The following is a 20,897-nucleotide window of genomic DNA, read 5'->3' as shown; positions in this document are numbered from 1 at the left end:
AGGCGGGGCCGCGGCCGGTGGGCGGGCCGCTGCCAACGGTTTTGAGTGAGGGGGAGCGCGCGAGGGGGGTCTCACCCTTTCCGGATCCGGGCTCGAGGGAAGGGGCTGTCGCTGGTCCCCACCCTGACAAACTGGGGGGCTGAGGACTGGAGGTGTGGGGTGATCGGAACGGGGTAATCGGAGCATCTCGGACTAGGTTTGAGGGCGGCGTCCCCTCTGGGGACGTTCTGAGGGTGTGACTGAGTTCACAAAGTTTCCTTTGGGGTAGGAGGAAGGGAGGGATTCTTTATTATTTTTTATTTTATTGCCTAAAGTTTTACATATGTCTCCTTTTGACCCAATGGACCTCCTCCCAAGGGAGGGACTCTAGGGAGCTTTGCTAGGGCTTTCTTGCTTGGAGGGGGTGTACAGGAGAGTTGACCCTGGGTAGACCTGTGCGGTGGGTGGAGGGGTGCAGTGGGCGGAGGGGTGCAGTGGGAAGAGGGGTGCAGTGGGCGGAGGGGTGCAGTGGGCAGAGGGGTGCAGTGGGCGGAGAGGTGCAGTGGGCAGAGAGGTGTGGGGAGCCTAAGATCCCAGCCTCTGAGATTGGAGCCAGTTGACCTGCAAGTGAGGCAGCTGGACGGAAATTAGGGATTTGGGGTTTTTCGTTTGTACTCTGGGTGTGGGGTTTAAGAGCTGAGTTGACCGGCGATGCAGCCTGTGCAAAGCTGATCTGTAACGTTCAACACTAGATGAGCTGCAGCGGTGCTTTTGCCCCAAGGGTCTTCTGTCCCCACTCCGTGCTGCATCCCCCTTCCCCGCAGGGTCCAGGAGCTGCGGGAAGAGATGCTTTTGCTCTCTCCCATGACTGGTGGTACGAGTGGGAACCTTTCCTCTGACCAGAAAGCCTCCGTACCCTTCTTCACCGACGTTCCTTGGCTCGGAGCCTTCCTCCTTTCTCCGAAATCTTCCTTTTCTGTGCACTTTCCCCACCGGACTGTCCTAAAGCAGAACCTGGAATTCCTAGCTCTGCTGTCTCCAGTTTTCTCTTCCCTCTATTCATGGCGACATCACCTACCAGTCCCAGTTCACCGCTCCGGGCGGAGGATCTCCTGAGTGACTCGTCAGAAGCCCCTGCGCTGAACCAGGTGTCCTCCGAGGTCACCTCCCAGCTCTATGCTTCCCTGCACCGCAGCCGGCAGGCAGAGGCCACCGCCCGCGCCCAGCTGTACCTGCCCTCCGCCGCCCTCCCGCCTCACGAGGGGCTGGACAGCTTGGCCCAAGAGCTGAGTCGCAGTTTGTCAGTTGGATTGGAGAACAACTTGAAGAAAAAGATGAGGGAGGTGTGTCTGGGATTGGGGGTGATAAAAAACAAAAAGCTTTATCGAGAGTTGAACTATTGTAGGATTTCAAATTCCTTTTTTTTTTTTTTTAAATACATGGCCTTCAGCAAGTATTATAACTACCTCAGGCCTGTGTGTGTGTGTTTTCAAAAATATATTTTATTGATATTTTACAGAGAGGAAGGGAGAGAGATAGAGAGCTAGAAACATTGATCAGCTGCCTCTTGCACACCCTCTACTGGGGATGTGCCCGCAACCAAGGTACATGCCCTTGACCAGAATCAAACCTGGGACTTTTCAGTCCGCAGACCGACACTTTACCACTGAGCCAAACCGGTTTCGGCTCAAATTCCTTTTAAGGACACAGTCATGAGGGGGAGAGTGGCCTGGGACACCATCATATGGGAAATCGTGAGATTTCCCCATGTTTTCCTGTGTCAGAGATACCTGCCCTGTGGGTTAGGTTGCTGTGCGTTGACTGGGGTTTGGGGACTGGCGGCGAGGATAAGTTTTCTCCATCCCAAAAAGCAACTAGGGCTTATGGATAGAGCAACGTATGCTAAGAGCCTTCCAGCTCAAATCGGTTTTGATTGTATGGTTCAAAATTAGGCATGTAAGTAACGAAAGCATAGTTTAATAAACTAAACATGTTACAGAGAAGATAGTTATTAGTATTGCATAGAAAAGATCTCATAACCAATTTGCAGACTGGTTAGGTCTTCCAGAGTTCGAAAAGCTGATAGCCACGGGCTACACAGTCGTTCAGAGGGTATTTGCTGTCTAGTTGGCAAGAATCCTCTCCGCGCTTAACTTAATGTGCCAGGTCAACTAATTACACGACCTGTCTGGCTTCTGGACACGTTTGAGTGTCTGACCCTTATTGGGTCAAGTTCTCCCGTTCTTGCTTTTCTCGGTGCTGGAGCAAAAAGTATTGGGTTTTAGGGGGTGCCATCTCCCCTGGCAGTGGTTGAATATAGATTATTCAAGTTGCTTCTCGTTTGTGTTACTTTTCCCTAGGATGGTTCCAAGCATATCTTTGAGATGGAAAGTGTTCGGGGCCAACTCCAGAGCATGCTCCAAAACTCACGTGATACAGCCTATCGTGAGTAAATCCCTTCCCCGTAAAGGAGAACCTAGATTTACGGGGTGGGAGCAAGGAGAGAGAGGAAGTGGCTGCAGGAGGACCTAGACCTCTGACAAGATTTCAGGCTGAAAGGCTCCCTGTCCTTGGCAGAGGGGCCGGAGGAGTGGGTGAAGTAAAAAGGAAGGCTCTCTGCTGTCTTCAAGTGGGCCCTGTTCCCATCCTTGCCTGACCCTGGGGTCCCTCTGCCTCTCTCTAGGGGATCCCCTTATTCCAGGAGCTGGTTCAGAGAGACGGGAAGGAGACTCCTTCGACAGTGAAAGCACAGCCACCTTGCTTAAGTGAGTTCTCCTTGGGATTCTTCTAGCTTGCTTTCTTGGAGAGCTGAGTGTTCTATTCCGATTGCTCTTGTTCCTCTTAAGACCCAAGACACTTGTCAGTTAGCTTTTAGTTTTATCCTTTCTCTCCTATCTTCTACTCCCTTTACTCCTTCAGGAACGTGGGCATCTGCTGACTAGTACCTGGCTTTCTCCCTTCTCCCAGGAGAGTTAGCTTGTTTCTGCGGAGACTTTTATCATAGGAAGTGTGGCATAAAGGAAAGAGCACTATAGAGTGAATCATAATACCTAGGTGCTATTTCTGGTTCTACTAGAGGCCCAGTGCATGAATTTGTGCACGGATGGGGTCCTGCTGGCCCTGATCCAGGTGATCAGGCCGGCTGTGCAAAAGGGGGGGGGGCAGGAGGAGGCAGGGGCAGTTGGCGGGCTGGCCCCACCCCCCGAATTCCCAGTTGAGGGGACAATTTGCATATTAGCTTTTTATTACATAGGATCACTGTCTAACTTAATGACTTCAGCCAAGTCTCTTGCCCTTTCTGAGTTTAGTTTCCTCATTTGTAAAATGTCACGGTTGGACTAATGGGTCTCAAAGTTTTCTCAATCTTATATTTGTCTACCTGGTTTACTCAGCACCCGACCCCTGCAAGACTTATCTCCATCTAGCTCAGCCCAAGCCCTGGAGGAACTGTTTCCCCGTTATACTAGCCTTCGGTCAGGACCCCCACTCAACCCCCCGGATTTTCAGGGCCTGAGAGATGCACTGGATTCAGAGCATACCCGCCGAAAGGTGAGATATTAAGCTTCCTTTTGAAAGTAGCAAAGATTAGAAAAGGGCTGAGTGCTAAAACAGGCAGAGGGCTAAGGGCCCACAAGTGGGACTTGGTTCAAATGGCTCTTCAGGGAACCTTCTTTCACCATGCTATCTAAAACGGCACCCCTCTCCAGACATTCGTTACTCTCAGTTCCTTCTTATAGCTCATCACATCTGCTATATCTTGCTTGTTTTGCCCTTCTAAAATATAAGCTCCTTGTTCAGCACTGTCTTCCTGAGGTTTAGAATATACCTAACACATAGAAGCACTCCATAAGCATTTAGTGAATACACAGTGAACTTTGTTTTCTTGTACAAACGCTTTATAGCTGTTGATGTAATGAGCTTTATCTCTTTGACCTTAGTCTGTCTGAAGTGGGAAGAAAGAGAGACAAGGCAGAAGAAAAATCAAAATCATTGATTATGTTGTCATTTTTGGAACTCTGTCTTCTATTTATTTTTCTTCTATTTTTCTTTTTTTAAAGTATATTTTTATTGATTTCAGAGAGGAAGGAAGAGGGAGGTAGAAACATCAATGATGACATCAGAGTTATTTATTGGCTGCCTCTGGCATACCCCCTACTGGGGATCAAATCTGTAACCTGGGCATGTGCCTTCATTGGGAATCAAACCCATGACTCTTGGTTCATAGACTGATGCTCAACCACTCAGCCATGCCGCTGGGCTCTGACTTCTATTTTCAACCGCCTGGGCATGAATGAAAGGCTTTGCCTTTATCCTTGCTATGTTTAATCATTGTGTTCAGTGAGCTTCTCAGGCAGGAATAGCTTCCACTTCTTCAGTGTGGGCTGCTGCACCTCTGCCAAAAGGTCCATAGATCCAGGGAAGGGGAGAGCCGGAAGCTGAGCCCCCGCTCTCCGAGAAGGCAGAGGAAGGTGCTGGAAGCCTTGGACCTGAGATTCCTGCTCTAAAATTCCCGATTTCCCTCCAAACCTATTCTGTTCTTGGGATGCAGCCCATTTCCTGTCTCCAGTCCATGTCTCCCTAGAGGAGGTGGAAAGTTTGGTGCTTGGTCAGACTGAGGATGGCAACACTCAGTTTCCTTATCCTTCTTCCCAGCATTGCGAGCGCCACATTCAGAGCCTACAGACCCGGGTACTGGAGCTTCAGCAGCAGTTAGCTGTGGCCGTGACTGCGGACCGCAAGAAAGACATCATGATTGAACAGCTGGACAAGGTGCCAAGCTAGCAGAATGTGCTGGGCCTCTCCATGGGGAGCGCCAAGCAAGAGTTAACAGGGGGTGGCCAACCAACATCTCTTAGTGCATGCCAGGAGCTGGGGTGTGGGGTGGGTTACTGACTACTGGGAGAAGGAGACTGTTGATCTCACCCCCATGGACAGAAAGAGGGCAAAAATATTTTTTTGAAATTCCATCTGACTTTCTTTCCCTGAGACCCTGGCGCGTGTGGTGGAGGGCTGGAACCAGCATGAAGCCGAACGCACAGAGGTACTTCGGGGACTCCAGGAGGAACGTCAGGCGGCTGAGCTCACTAGAAGCAAGCAGCAGGAGGTGGGCGATGTGTTTTACATGGAATTAGATCCTAGGTCACTGGCTGCTAGCATAAGGGGAGTGGAAATAGCTCTGGAATTAGGTCCTAACAGATTGACCTCAATCTTGCAGTCACTGGCCTGACAATTCTCTCCTATTTCTGCTCCTTTCATGTTTCTGTTGTTAAACTTGCATCACTGATGTCTTCCCAGCTTTCCCTGCACCGTGTAGTCTTTTTGGCTCTCAAGTCATTTAGTTAACTCTTAGTTTTAAAGTTTACATCCTCAGATTGTTAATGCTTTTTGAAGTATAACATATAGAGATTCCCCTCACTTCCTCTGTCCTATGGACCTCTCTTCCCAAAGACAGTAACCCGCCTGGAACAAAGTCTGTCTGAGGCCCTGGAGGCCCTGAATCGCGAGCAAGAAGGTGCCAGAATACAGCAACGGGAAAGAGAGCTGCTGGTGAGAATGCCGGGCTGGGTTAATGCCAGTAGAGGCTGTTATGTTAATTACTTCTAGAAGGTTATGAGCAATTGGTGGATGTGGGAGTTCAAAGCTTTAGTTACACCAGGGCAGTATTTCTCAAAGTGTGTTCCTCAGAACACTCGTTCTGCTAGATACTCTCCCAAAGGGCTCTGCCACCAAGTAAGTTTGAGAGACTAAAGTTACATCCTCACCACACACATCTGGGGATTATTTTAAAATACGATTTCCGGGACCCATCCCCAGAGGTTTTGACTCAGTAGGTATAGGGTGGTGTTTAGGAACCTAAATATTTTCAGAAATTCCCTAGGTGATTTTGTTCAGCCAGGTTTGGGAATTCTAGTCTAGGGCATAGCCAAAAAAGGGATGATACACTCATTCATGTTTCTTATTGCTGAAATGATAAGGTGATTACCCATATGAATTAGTAGCCAGGTTTGGAACTTGTTCCATGTATGACACATGCTTGCTACATGCATGCTGGTACTTAAAATCTTAACCGGCTATATCCAACCGTGTTAATGAAGGTTGCTGGTTTGCTGGTACATGATAGTAGGCTGGGTTTTTTATTCTTTGTGGAATTTTTTATGATGGTGATAGCTTTTATATAATATATTGAAAACTTACTGTGTGCCAGACACTGCTAAATGCTTTACATACACTTTTTTTCCCCAAAGGATTTTCTGATTGATTTTTTGAGAGAGGGGAAGGAAGAGGGAGAGAGAGAGAGAGAATATCGAGGTGAGAGCTATACATCGATCAGCAGCCTCCTGTACTCCCGCTACCAGGGATCGATCCTGCAACCTGGGCATGTGCCCTGACCAGGAATTGAACCAGAAGCCTTTTGGTGCATGGAATGGTGCCCAGTCAACTAAGCCAAACCGACCAGGGGCACATACACTTTTTACTTTAATCTTCACAAGGTAGACCCTAATATTATGCCTGCTCATTTCACAGATAAGGATGTGTACCTAAGAACACATTGTAAATGACAGAGCTGGGATTCAAACTGAGATTTGGACCCAGATTTACCTATTTCTGGAACAAAAGGTCTTATCTATTATATTATAATCCTGTAGGCTTGTCAGCTTTTGCATGTGTAATGGACATAATTCTCAGCAGGCACATTGTGTGGGGGTGAAGGGGCAGACTGCTTGAGGACAAGCTGAGGATCTTGGTTTTCTCCTGGGGCTGTAGGAAGAGGAAAGGCGAGCTCTGACCTTGAGCTTGGAGCTAGAGCAGCAGCAGTGCCGGGCCCTGCGGGAGGAGCGGGAGGAGGCTCGCGCCGGGCAGATCCGTGAGCACCAGCAGCTGGAGACACTTCAGGTTGCCCTGGAAGAAGAACGGCAGGCCTGGGCCCAGCAAGAGCGCCAGCTGAAGGAGCACTACCAGGCGCTGCAGGAGGAGGGCCAGGCGCAGCTGGAAAGGGAGAAGGTAAAAGCAGCAGCTGGGCAACGGGGAGCAGGTGAAGGGCAAAATGATTGAATAGGATGGATGTCAGAATGTGGGGCATAGGGGGCTGGGCCGGAGAGTGAAGAACTGTATGTGGGAGACAAGATGGAGCGTGTGGGGCCAGCTAGAAGGGCTTGGGCATCAAATACACAGAAAATCAAAGAGTAAGATTAAACAGAGATTAGAAACGAGATCAAATATGAAGGGAGGGAAAGGAAGCTTGGGTTTTAGGGTATAGGGGTGGGTATGAATGGGGGAATAGAGGTAACCAGGAGACGGGAAATTGGGTATGTACTTAAGTTCACTTTCCCTTCCTCAGGGGAACATGCAGAAAGAAGCCCAGGCCGCCCGGGAGGCCCAGCAGCAACTGGCATTGATGCAGGCAGAGCTGCGGAGGGCGGAAGGAGAGCTGGATACGGCCCGGAGGGAGACAGACGCCCTGCAGCTGGAGATGAGCTTGGTGCAGGTCAGTGGAAGTAACTCTGAAGCAGTGTGACCTTTCAGGAGTCATGGCAAACACTCACATTTCTAACTCGGACTTTTATAGGCCTTTGTTTTTATGAATAAAATCTGTGTTAAGGGAAAATTAATAAGTTTCTGAGAGCATGTCAATCTCAGAGATTTCTTTCCCTTATTAGTGGTTGACTTAAGAAGATTTTCTATTTCTGGGTTAGTTAGACCAGTGTTTGAACAAACACACTTCTTTCACCTGTCCCATTGAATAAGAGGACTGACCACATGGAAACTAATTTATCATGGAGACCAACGGCAAAGATGTTAGTAAACAACTAATAAGTAGCAATTTATACGCTGCTGTAACTCCTGAATTGGCGCTAGATGTATGTGTGCACTTGTGTATTCAGTAAGCCTGCTGAGTAGCCCCTCCATGAAAGCTCTGTGCTAGGAGCTGGGAATAGCCCTTGCCAAGGAGCTCACCAGCTAGATGGGAATTTGTCTAGTACACACATTTTTGAAGTAGTATGGAAAACGATAATTGAGGGTAAGAACTGCTCCAGGCATGTCATTTTCTTAATAAGGTCTTCTCTAACCACATTGAGTAAAATCTGAAACCTCTGAAAATCCATTTCTCTTCCCTGTTTGACTTTCCTCCTAATATACTACATAGTATACCTTTTAAAACCTTGTTTGTTTTCTGTAAGATCCATGAAAGCAAGTATTTTTGTCTGTTTATTGTAGAATTCCAGAATAGTGCTTGGCTTTAGTGTTCAAGTCCTCCGTTTCCTTATTGTTCTACTATTATTGAAAGTAGGGTATCGAAGTCTCCAACTATTATTGTAGAACTGTCTATTTCTCTCTTTAATCCTGTTAATTATTAATGTATTTTGGGTCACTCTTAGGTACATACATGTTTATAATTGTTATATCTTCTTTTTTTTCATGTTTTTATTTATTTTAGAGACAAGGGAGAGATAGAAACATCAATGTGAGAAATATCTATCAATTACCTCCCATATACACCCTGACCAGGGATTGAACCTGTAACCTGGCATGTGCCTTGACCAGGAATCAAACCGGCAACCTTTCAAGTGCATGGGATGATGCTCAACCAGCAGAGCCACACTGGCCAGGGTGCTAATATCTTTTTGATATAACTTTTTTTGGTTTAAAATTTATTTTCCCCCACAACAATATTGCTCCTGAGCTCTCTTTTGGTTACTATTTGCATGGATTATCTTTTTACTTACAACCTATGCATCTATGTATCTAAAGTGAGTCTCATGTAGAAAATATATAGGTGGATCATAGCTTTTGTTTTATTAATCATAGGCATATATAAAATTCCCTATTTAATTTATTTATAACTAGAGGCCCATTGCAGGAAGATTCCTACAATAGGGCTTCCTGCTGCAGTCGCTGCCTGCCTGCTTCCCTCCCTTCTCCCTTGCCCCACTTGCTTACTTCTCCGCAGCTTCACTCCCTTCTGCAGTGCTTGGCTTCTTTCTATGCTATCTTCAGCCATTGCTCTGGCCTGGATATGCAAATTAACCGCCATCTTGGTTGGGTTAATTTGCATACTCCCCCTGATTGGCTGGTGGGTGTAGTGAAGGTATGGTCAATTTGCATGTTCCTCTTTTATTAGGTAGGATGATAAATAACTACCTTTTTTAAATTACAGTTGACATTCTTTTGTGGGGTGTTTTTTGTTTTTTTTGTTTATAAGACTATCTGCTATAGTCTGTTTAAAAATATATTTTTGTTGATTTCAGAAAGAGGAAGGGAGAGGGAGAGATAGAAACATCAATGATGAGAGAGAATCATGGATTGGCTGCCTCACACCCTGTACTGGAAATCAAGCCCACAACCCAGGTATATGCCCTGACCAGGAATTGAATCGTGACCTCCTGGTTCATGGGTCAACATTTAACTGCTGAGCCATGCTTGCTAACTTGGTTAGGCTCGCGCTCTCTCTCTCTCTCTCTCTCTCTCTCTCTCTCTCTCTCTCTCTTTCTCTCTCTCGCTTTTTCTCTTATCCTCTCTCCTCTTCCCACCCTCTTCTTTCTCCCTTTCCCACCTCACATCATTTGAGAGGTTTTTTTTTTGGACATCATGGGAGAATATTGATATTTTACAGAGAGGAAGGGAGAGAGAGAGTTAGAAACATCGATGAGAGAGAATCATTGATCACTGCCTCTTGCACACCCCCTACTGGGGATGTACCCGCAATCATGGTACATGCCCTTGATCGGAATCGAACCTGGGACCTTTTGGTTCGCAGGCCAACGCTCTATCCACTGAGCCAAACCAGTTTCGGCAGATTTATTTTATCTCTTAATATATGGTCAACTTTTCTAAATGTTTCATGTGTGCTTGAGAATATGTATAGTATTTGAGTGTAATTTTGAATGTGTGTCTAGTTTGTTATCGGTTTAGAGCATTATAACCATACTAGAGGCCCGGTGTATGAAATGTGTGCATGGAGTGGGGATGTCCCTCAGCCCAGCCTGCACCCTCTCCAATCTGGGATCCCTTGGACATCCCTCTCACAATCTGGGACTGCTGGCTCCTAACCATTCGCCTGCCTGCCTGCCTGCCTGATTGCCCCTAACCACTCTGCCTGCCAGCCTGATAGCCCCCTAACTACAATATTCCCCTGCTGGCATGATTGCCTCCAATTGCCTTCCCCTGCAGGGCATAGAAACAGAAAGTAGAATGTTGGTTGCCAGGGTTGGGGGAGGGGAAATAGGGAGTCATTCGGTGGGTATTGAATTTGAGTTTTACAAGATGAAAAAGTTCTAGAAATCTGCATAACAATATAGTTAACACTACTCAAATGTTCACTTAAAATGGATTAAGAGGGTATATTTCATATGATGTGTTTCTTACCACAATTTGAAAAAATTTAGGTTAGTGCAAGAGTTTGGTATGATTGGGACATATTTGGGAGAAGTGAGGTAGATGGGTGGTGGGAAATCATAAAGGGCCTTGTAAGCCATTTTAAGTAGCTAGAACTCTTTTTAGCCAGTTGGGGCATTTGAAGGGTTCCAAACAAGAGAATAGATCACACATTTTTGTATCGGGTCTAGTAATAATTAATGTCGTTTTTCAACATTCGTTTAAAATCTTGCTTGGCGTTGACTTGTATTGACATAACCTTCAAACACGTGGTATCTACAGAACGTGTGAAGTGCAATTAACAAGTTTTGCTTGAAAAAGTTTGTGTTTGGTTTGGTTTTTGTTCCAAAACTAGGGCTAAGAAGATGGCGGATGAAGAGCATATTCGGCACTGCATGCTTTACGAGTTCCAATTAGGAAGAAAAGCAAGTGAGGCTGCAAAAAACAACTGTAGTGCTCTTGGTCAAGATGCAGTTAGCGCCAGAAAATGTCAGCATTGGTTTGAGAAATTTCGCGAGGGAAATTTTTCGTTTGATGACAAGAGTGGTTGAGGCCGTGTGTCCAATTTTGATCAAGAAGCTCTTCAAGCTCTTTTGGTGCAAAATCCTCAAATTACCCAACAAGAGCTTGCGACAATTTTAAATTGTTCACAAAAAACAATTTCCAATCAATTGCGTGCACTTGGCAAAGTCCAAAAGTTTGGAAAATGGGTTCCTCATGAGTTGACCAACAACAACCGTAATCAAAGAGTCACAATTTGCAGTTCGCTCCTCTCTTGTCAAAACCGTTTGCCGTTTTTAGAGCAAATTGTTACCAGAGATGAAAAATGGGTGCTGTATGTTAATTTGAAAAGGCGGCCTCAATGGTTGGACAAAAATGAGGCTCCGCAGCCCATGCCAAAACCTGACTTGCATGCGAAAAAAGTGATGTTGTGTGTTTGGTGGAATTTTAAAGGAATTCTTCATTATGAACTTTTACCATCTAACCAAACCATTACAAGTGCAGTGTATAGTGCCCAATTGGAAAGGTTAGCCCAAGCTTTAAGAGAAAAAGAACCCGCACTGATTAATCGGAAGGGCGTAATTCTTCACCACGATAACGCACGACCGCATACTGCAAGAATCACTGCTGAAAAACTGCGCCAGTTGGAATGGGAAGTTCTCCCTCAACCTGCATATTCTCCTGATATTGCCCCTTCCGATTACCATTTGTTTCGTTCTTTGCAAAACTTTCTTCTTGGAAAAAAATTTAATAATGAAGAATGCCTCAAGAATGCATTGACCGAATTTTTTGCATCAAAATCACAAGAATTTTACAACAGAGGGATTAAAATGCTTCCTGAGCGTTGGGCACAAGTAGTAGAAAACAACGGCAACTATATTGTTGATTAAATTTTGTTGTATTGTTTAAATAAATTCGATTTTAAAAAGTATTAGAAAACGACATTATTACTAGACCTAATATTTTAGGATACTTACTCAGCCATGAAGAGGAGGATCTACTGGAGCCAGAATGGGAGAGGGGGAAGATATGCTAGAGGCAATGAGGTAAATTATACTTGAAATAATATTGAATTAACGTAGTAGTGAGTGGAGGGGTAAATTGGATGTTAAGGAAATAGAATGGGACAATCAGTTGGAAGGTAAAGAAATAGGAGTTGTTAAGGATAACTCCAGGATTCAAATAGCTTGTGTGTTTCAGTGGAGATTGGTGTCATTAAGATAAGAAATACAGTAGGGACAAAGATTTGAGGGTAAAAAACCAAATGAGCTCATTTTGGATATATTGTGTTTGAGGTGTATCCAGATAGTTATGCAATAGTCATTCTTAAAGCCTGGAAGAAAGGTCTAGGCTAAAGAGAGATTTAGAAAGTGTTTAAAGTGTAAATGGTAACAAAAAAACATGGCCTAAAGGCCAAGCATTGATTATACATATGCAAAAGCATCAGTGGCCAGTGTTAGCACATGGTCAAAAGAAGGTTGAGGACAGAACTGAAGAAAGCATTCAACCTTTATGGACAGAAGGAAGAAGAGCAATCAGCTGAGCCCGGGGAGCAGTCAGACATAAAGAAAACCCAGATGGTGGCAGGTGGCATCATGGGAGCTCAGGGAACATGGTTTTAGAAGGAAGGGTTGGTTTAGGTGACAGATGTTGCATAAGACTGAGAAAGCACCAGTGTTGGATTTAGAAATTAAATTCTTTGCCATGAAGTATACTGTAAGTAGAAATCAGATTTCAGTGAGTTGAAAAAGAAATATGAGAAACTGGAGAGAGTGATACAGCCTGGTTCTGCTTTAGGAGGAAGGGACACTGACATTTATTGAATGTCAGGTGCTGTTACCTCAGACACATATAATAAATTCAATTGTTCTACCTAACATTTATTTTGGTTAAAAAATACATTTCTGCCGAAACCAGTTTGGCTCAGTGGTAGAGCGTCGGTCTGCGGACTGAAAGGTCCCGGGTTCGATTCCGGTCAGGGGCATGTACATTGGTTGCGGGCACATCCCTGGTAGGGGGTGTGTGAGAGGCAGCTGGTCGATGTTTCTCTCTCATCGAGATTTCTAGCTCTCTATCTCTCTTCCTTCCTCTCTGTAAAAAACCAATAAAATGTATTTAAAAAACCAAACATTTCTTTTGTCCAGAGTCATTTTCAGTGTTGTGTGCGTATAAGGTGTGAGTACTTCATGACCTGAAAGGGAAGGGAACCTCTGTCACTCCCGTGGCAAAGTTCTTGGCTTTCATCCCTTGGGCGTGTGAGGGGAAATGTTGGCACATTCTATCATCAATCCTCTCTTAATTCCAAACAGAATTGACTTAGCCCACCTTCCTTCACTCCCAGGCCCGGTATGAAAGCCAGCGGATCCAGCTGGAGTCAGAGCTGGCTGTGCAGCTGGAGCAGCGGGTGACGGAGCGGCTGGCCCAGGCTCAGGAGAGCAGCCTGCGGCAAGCAGCTGCCCTGAGGGACCAGCACAGGTACTGAGGCTTACTGGATGCTGCCCTCCTCGGCCACACGGGTGTCATTCATGCCCAGCCCATATCCTCCGATCCCTTTATTGTTTTCCAACATGCTGGCTGGTGCAGTTGGACCGAAGTGTCTCTGGGGGACAGCTGCCTCCAGTGCACAGAGAGCCAGAGTGCTTGGTGATTTTCCTCCCCTAGGGCATAGCCTTTCCCCAGTAACTGATGAGACAACGATGAGCTGTGACCTCCTCCATCTCCAGAGCTGCCCTGTGGGACCGAGCCTCCTTCCCATCCCAGTCTCACTCCCCTCATCCCCACTCCCCTGCCAGTTTTCTCTGGAAATGCTTCTTAAGTGAACAATTTTCCCATAAATCCTCACCTCAGCCTCTGCTTCTGGGGAACCCACCCTAAGACACCAGCTTTGTCCTTGTCTCTTTCCTGAGCCCACTGTGCTGGGCCTTGCTGGCTGCCTGTGGCCGGCTCCCTCACAGGCACGCATGCTGGCTTACTCTGTCTCCGATTCAGTTTTCTCGTCTCACCTGTCCTCTCAGGAAGCAGCTGCAGGACCTCAATGGACAGCACCAGCAGGAACTGTCCGCTCAGTTGGCTCAGTTCAAGGTGGAAATAGCAGAACGAGAGGAGAGGCAGCAGCAGGTGGCTCAGGACTATGAGCTCCGGTACTGGTCCTGGGAGAATCCCTTTAGGCCTGGTCCTTCCCCTGCATAGAGCCCAAACGGGAGTGGCGAAGAGCTGCCCCCATGGACCTGTCCTCTTCTGCATGGCCCCACTGCCTCGGGATTTCCCAGGTCTCTGCCATTCCATTTTGGTTCCTCTCATTCCAGGTCTGCTTTCTCTTCTCCAGACTGGCCCGGGAGCACGCGCGAGTGCGGGAGCTGCAGAGCAGGAACCAGCAGCTGGAGGAACAGCGGGCCGAGCTGGTAGAGCGACTCCAAGCCATGCTGCAGGCCCACTGGGAGGAGGCAAACCACCTGCTGGGCACCTCTACCCTGCCTGCCAACCCCCCAGTAGGCATTTCCCCTTAAGCTAAGCTGCTCAGAGTTGTGCTTAGATCCCTTCTTTGGAAATCTAGCTTCCTCTCAAGGGAGCTCCTAAGTTCAGGTCCTTGGATCTGCATTTTTTTATTTTTTTTTAATCTGTGTACTTTTCCCAGAAATAACTGTCTCGTCAAAAGAAATCTTTTTTCCATGGCCATAGCTCACCCAGACTGGCCACACTGCCTTGGACCTAACTCTCCCCTCCCAGTCTAAGAGGTGGTTAGGAACACACGGTCTTAGTTTTGCCAAATGGTAGTTGAATAATGATGTTAAATTATTGCTAAGTCCTGCCCTGGAGCAGGGCTGAGAGTCTCATCTCTGGCCGGTCTAATGTTGGCATCTCCTCTTCCTCCTTTTAGTTATGAAATTTTCATTATTAGCCAAAATGTTTTTTTTAATAGGTAGTAGCATGCACATGGTAAGAAAAAAAAATCCAAACAAATCAATACGGTACACAGTGAAAGTAATCTCCATCCCGTATCTGCACCTCAGTCTCCCGGTGCCTCTCCCCAGAAGCAACCACTTTATTAGTGTCTTGAGTGCTCTCCCCACAAATGGTAGCCTTCTATACACTACTGTATACTTTTTTATTTAAGTACATATTGGTGATATTTAAATTTGTTGCCTATATTTTGCTACATTCTACAAATTGCTGCAATAAATATCAATGTTTTTGTGCAAATATATCTATACAACTTTTAGAAATGGAATTGTAAGATCAAAAAGAAGCATTTTAAAATTTGATAGATACTATAAAATCCTCTTAGCAAGTTCTACTAATTTGCAATCTGTACCATGTCTTGCCTCTTTAAATGCACTGGGCTCTGACCCTTCTTCCTGCCTACCTCTTATGCCCAGGCCCCAGCCGCCTGCCCCTGCAGCCCTGGGCCTCAGGAACGAGAGAAGGGGGAGAGGAGGAACTGGACGATGCCTCCCACGGCCGTGGCCCTGAAGCCTGTGTTGCAGCAGAGCCGGGAAGCAAGGGACGAGCTGCCTGGCGTCCCACCTGGTCTCTGCAGCTCCTCCCCAGACCTGAGCCTCCTGCTGGAGCCCCCTTTCCAGAACCAGCATTCCTTCCAGCCCCTGGAGCCAAAGCCAGATCTCACATCATCCTCAGGTAACTGGGACAGGCGTCTTTGGGACCCCTTAATGCACTACTTGGACCCTCTTCCCTCGCTCTTTTCTGCCTGGGACTTGAGTATTTAGATGTCTGAGTGACCTTAGGTTGTAAGGAGTAGAAATCTACTCAAGTTGGTTTGAATAAAGGCAGTGAGAGCTCATGGAAATGTGATGTAGTGGGGCCAATGGGACCTGGCGTTGGACCCAGCAGCGCTGTCAGGGGCTGAGGCGGCTGCTCTTCCTCCCTGTGGGCTCACATGGGCTTTGACTGCCTCTCCCTGCACATCTGCTTTTCTCTCGGTAGACCAGCACTTCCTCTATTCAGGATTTTAGCTCTCATAACTTTAGCTTGAACATGGATTTGACCAGCCAAGACGCTAGATAACCTTATAGAAACAACAGTGTCTGTTTCGTAGGTCCAGTTTAAAGAGATGTAATCTGCCCTGACTGGTTTGGCTCAGTGGATAGAGCATTGGCCTGTGGACTGAAAGGTCCCAGGTTCGATTCCGGTCAAGGGCATGTACATTGGTTGCGGGCACATCCCCAGCGGGGGTTGTGCAAGAGGCAGCTGATCGATGTTTCTCTCTCATTGATGTTTCTGACTCTATCCCTCTCCCTTCCTCTCTGTAAAAATATCAATAAAAATGTATTTTAAGCCAAGACCAGTTTGGCTCAATGGATAGAGCGTTGGCTTGGGGACTGAAGGGTCCCGGGTTCGATTCCGGTCAAGGGCATGTACCTTGGTTGCGGGCATATCCCCGGTGGGGGGTGTGCAAGAGGCGGCTGATCGATGTCTCTCTCTCATCGATGTTTCTAACTCTCTATATCTCTCTCCCTTCCTCTCTGTTCAAAATCAATAAAAATATATATATATTTTTTAAAAAATGTATTTTTAAAAAATAAAAATAAAAATAAATAAATAAAGAGATGTAATCTGATGGATTGGACAACCTTGGGAGTGTGCAACTTGGGCGGATGTGGTGCTCTGTGTGGTGCAAACATGACAACCAGGTCGAGTTAAGAACGAGGGATGCCCTGGCCAGAGTGGCTCATTTGGTTGGAGTGTTGCCCGGTGCCCCAAAAGGTCTCAGATTCAATTTCCGGTCAGGGCACATAACCCAGGCTATGGGTTTGACTCCTGGTTGAGGTGTGTGCAGGAGGTGGTCGATCAGTGTTTCTCACATCGATGTTTCTCACATCAGTGTTCCCCCTGAATATTAGTTTCAGTTCTGTAATAGTTTGGGGTGGTACTAGAGGCCTGATGGCATGAAATTCGTGCGATGGGCTCGGCCCTCACAGCCAGGGGGCCTGCCTCAGCCCTTGAAGCCCCAGCTTTGTTCGGAAGGTTGTCCAGAAGGACATCAGGAAGTTCGTTCGGCTGTCCAGTCTAATATGCTTTTATTATTATAGATTTGTTTATTTAGAGTTTGAGTACTGCAGCTTTCCCCTTTCATCTGCACTTCTTAGAATTCAGCTGATTCATCTCTCAGTCCCTTATAACCCTTTCCTCCAGTTACTTTAATTTTTCGTTATCTCCTCCTTGCTACAATGTCCCTCTTATGTATAATAGGCCTCTATTGGGGGGGCATTTGGTGAGCTGAGTTGTGGAGGAACCCCTGCCCCTACAACATACACATGTGTACGTGTGCATGTGCACATGTCTCATTTTACAGATGGGGCCTTCTCCTCTGCAGTTGGAGCCTTCCATCCCGATCACAGAGCAGAACGGCCATTCCCTGAGGAAGACCCTGGAGCAGAGGGCGATGGCTTCCTGAAGCAAGGGCTGCCTCCCCCGTCTCAGCTGGAGGGCCTCAAGCATTTTTTGCAACAGGTAAGAGAGGGCCCCCTCATCCCACCTTTTTTCTTCTTCTTTCTTCCTCATTTCCTTTTTCTACTCTAGGAGTCCAGGGCGGGCTTCATCTCCCTTTCTGGATTAATACTTTGTCCCCGCTTCTTACTCTCAGTCTTATTCCTGTCTCATCAATCCTCTCTGGAACTTAGTGGCCAACTGTAGTCTTACTTCCCCAGCTTCTGCTTCCCTCAGATACCCGAGTCTCTTTCTTTATTGGTCCTGAGGGAACCTTCCTATCTTGTCCCCAGCTGCTGGAGGCAGGTCCCCAGAACAGTGAGGACCCCTCTGTGGACCTGTTACCCCCTAAGTCTGGTAAGTGCCAGCCTAAAGGAGGCTGGGGCTGGCCTGGAAAGGTGGGGGGGGGGGTTTGTCTGGGAAGGATGTAGGAGCTGGCAAAGGTGATGGAGCCTAATAAAGGCCAGGGGGCAGGACTTCCTCGGCTCTTTAGCCCGTTTCCTGATTCTCTGATCTCTTTCCTTTTGCTAGTTCCCCTGACCGTCCCATCTTGGGAGGAAGCCCCTCACGTGCCACGCCTCCCACCCCCTGTCCATAAAACTAAAGTACCCTTAGCCATGGCGTCTAGTCTTTTCCGGGCCCATGAGCTCCCCTCAACCCATTTACAGAGCAGTGGTCCCAGCAGCGGCTCCCCAGAGAGAGGTACGCAGTCATGGTTTCCTGGGAGACAAACGGGGAGGGGTTGGGTGTGGAGCCAGGACTGGAACAGAGGCCTTTCTGGGTTCCCAGGGCGATGGGATGAGGGCCAGGGAGAGGTCTAGGATGGCCACCATTACTGACTGTCTCTTAGGTGGAGATGGGCTCCCATCCTCGAGGCAGCTGATGGAGATGTCGCAGCTGTTGCGGCTGTACCAGGCCCGGGCCGGGGGCGCACTGCCTGCTGAGGACCTGCTGCTCTACCTGAAGAGGCTGGAACAGAGCGGGTACCAGCGGGAGGGGAGGGAGGCTCAGTGGGTAGAATCTGGACTGTGGGCAGGCAAATGGGTCAGGCAGGGAAGAGAGGGATGTGTGTGTTGTCCTTTTCTGGGGAGGAAAGTGAGGATGAGGTGCACATCAACAGGCTGTTTCTTCCTCTGTCTCTCACTGCTCCCACCTTTCTTCGTCTCTTCCTTTCTGCTTTGTATTTTTTCTTTGCTTCTAAAATGTCTCTTCACAATGTCTTTGTACCTTAAGTTGTTTTTTTTTCTCTTTTATTGTATTTTACTGATTTTTTACAGAGAGGAAGAGAGAGGGATAGAGAATTAGAGACATCGATGAGGGAGAATCATCAATCAGCTGCCTCCTGCACACCCCTACCGGGGGATCGAGCCCGCAACCCTGGCACGTGCCCTTGGTGGTAATCGAACCCGGGACCCTTCCGTCCACAGGCCGATGCTCTGTCGATGAGCCAAACTGGCCCGGGCTATTTTTATTCTTAAGAGACAGAGTTGGGGAGTAGTTCCTCTATTCAGCTGGGGAGAGGGGAGGAACTGCTTCCCCATCCTGCCCCCTTGTGTGGCAGGACTGACAGCCGAGGGGAGCAGGTCTCCAGAAGGAACGCAGACTGCCGCCTGGGTGAGATCCCCCGGAAAGAGGTGAGCACAAGCAGACAGAATGACGGGGGTGGAAGGGCTCCCACTCACTCATTCCCAGCTCCACACACTCCCTGGCTGGCCTGTTCTCTGTGGCCTCGCCCAGCCGCTTCCTGCCCGTTTTCGGTAGTGGCCCCTCCCCTTTGCCGAAAGATGCTGGTCCTCTCCCCAGGGAGGTGGGGATGGGAGTGCACAATGCTGACTGTCTCTTCTCTTCCTCCGGCCTCACATTCCCTCCCAGGCTGTCCCTCGACGCCTCGCCGCGGTCCCTAAGACGGAAAAGCCTCCAGCTCGCAAGAAAAGCGGACACCCTGGCCCCGGCAGCGTGCGGAGTCGGGCGGGAATCTGGAGATGAGCCTGCCCTTTCTCCCCTCGGTTGTGCTCTGGTTACTCTTTTAATAAATGCTCCAGAGGCTGTTAGAGTCTGTGACTCAGGAATTGGCAAATGGAGGTTTTGTAGGAAACTATTTTGTAAAGAAACCTCATTTTATTCTGTTGGAGTGTGTTTTTTATATGTCACATTTCTATTTTATATTCTGTGGAAAAGGACAGGACAGTCTCATGGCTAGATGGGAGAAGTTTTAATGAGCTAAGGTTCAATGTTAACGGATAAAACCTACAGAGTGACTAGCTGTGATTGGCAGTGTAATTTTGAATGATTTTTATTTTCTTTCTACATTCCTGTGTTTTCCAACTTTTCTAAAACAAGTATGTATTATTCATCAGAACAAACAAACTTTTAATAAAATAATAAGTTATGGAAAGAGTTTGAGTAAAAAACTGATTGTTGGAGAGAGAGAGATTTTTCTTTCAGGAGCAGATAATTATTTTAAGATTGTAACTTTTTAAAAGAATTGAAAAGGAGGAAGGGAGAGGGGGTGCAGAAAGGAGAGGGAAGGAGAGAGAGAGAAACATCAATGGGTTGCTTCCTGTATACTCCATCAACCCTCAACCTAGGTATGTGCCCTGACTGGGAATCAAACCTACAACTTTTTGGTGAATGGGATGATACTTCAACCAATGAAGCCGCCTCGTGAGCATTCTTAGTGACAGAATCTACTAGAGTCTGTGAGGCCCTTGTTTGCTCCTGAATTATTCGGTTAGGATAATCCAAAATAGATATAATAGGATATAGACTCAAATAGCATTTCATATTACTGAAGGTTTAGGTCTTATTTTCTCCCATCTAAAAAGTAACTTCTTAGACCTAGCCGGTTTGGGTCAGTGAATAGAGCGTTGGCCTGCAAACTGAAAGGTCCCAGGTTCGATTCCGGTCCAGGGAACATGCGTGGGTTGTGAGCTTGATCCCCAGTGGGGGACTTGTACAAGGCAGCCGATTAATGATTCTCTCTCATCAATGTTTCTATCTCTCTCTTCCTCCTCCTTCCTCTCTGAAACCAATAAAAATATTTTAAAATATTATTTAAAAAAAATAAAAAGTAACTTCCTAGCCCCTGGGACAGGGAAAAAGGAAGAAAAGATAAACACACCTGACCAACAGGTGCATTGGTACTCCTGCCCCAACTCTGACCAGGACAGCGTGGTCATCAGTCTCACTCAGGACTGCTCTCCTGGCAAAGAGGAGTAGCACTTGCAGAGGAGTAGCACTCAGCTCCAGGGGCTTTCCAAGCTGCCTCTTGCCCACCTATGGAAATGTTTGCTTTTCTGTTTTTACCTCAAATACATAAAATTCATTTGTCCAAATTCTGTGACTTATGACACAGTATCATTTTTGGTAGCAGAGGGTTTTATACCATTTTTTAAAAACTGGTAAGATGAATAACTAGGCTTACCTCATTATCTCTTGGATTCCAACTTGCCACCATCAGTCAGCATGCCCTACATTTTTCTTAACATTAAAGACAGTCAGGAGAATATTTTCCAGCTCTCCAGAACAAAATCAGAAAAGGGCACAGTGCTGACTTAACCATTTTGTGAGCTAATTATTTTGCTTTTTTGAAAATATGC

The 20,897-nt window shown here is 47.0% G+C and overlaps 1 protein-coding gene across 6 annotated transcripts; it reads left to right on the top strand.

Moving 5' to 3' along the window:
• The first annotated feature begins 66 nt into the window (after positions 1–66).
• On the top strand, positions 67–19,693 carry CNTROB (centrobin, centriole duplication and spindle assembly protein). Of its 6 annotated transcripts, none has more exons than XM_036452007.2 (19): positions 67–1,322; positions 2,340–2,424; positions 2,663–2,744; positions 3,405–3,528; positions 4,633–4,749; positions 4,967–5,083; positions 5,428–5,526; positions 6,745–6,981; positions 7,319–7,465; positions 13,196–13,329; positions 13,869–13,994; positions 14,180–14,342; positions 15,231–15,489; positions 17,165–17,322; positions 17,592–17,655; positions 17,830–18,000; positions 18,149–18,281; positions 18,860–18,933; positions 19,160–19,693. In XM_036452007.2, exons 1-19 carry the CDS (start codon positions 1,041–1,043, stop codon positions 19,282–19,284), a joined length of 2,697 nt encoding a protein of 898 aa, XP_036307900.1. In that variant the 5' UTR covers positions 67–1,040; the 3' UTR covers positions 19,285–19,693. The 6 variants fall into 6 exon arrangements, with proteins under 6 accessions (XP_036307900.1, XP_036307899.1, XP_045442508.1 ...); XM_036452006.2 differs by having other exon boundaries at positions 3,372–3,528; positions 17,186–17,322; XM_045586552.1 differs by having other exon boundaries at positions 3,372–3,528; positions 18,860–18,932; positions 19,171–19,693.
• Positions 19,694–20,897: the final 1,204 nt, after the last annotated feature.

The sequence above is a fragment of the Pipistrellus kuhlii genome, unplaced genomic scaffold, assembly GCF_014108245.1.
Source record: "Pipistrellus kuhlii isolate mPipKuh1 unplaced genomic scaffold, mPipKuh1.p scaffold_m20_p_23, whole genome shotgun sequence".
NCBI lineage: Eukaryota > Metazoa > Chordata > Mammalia > Chiroptera > Vespertilionidae > Pipistrellus > Pipistrellus kuhlii.
This window is presented reverse-complemented; position numbering and strand designations above follow the sequence as displayed.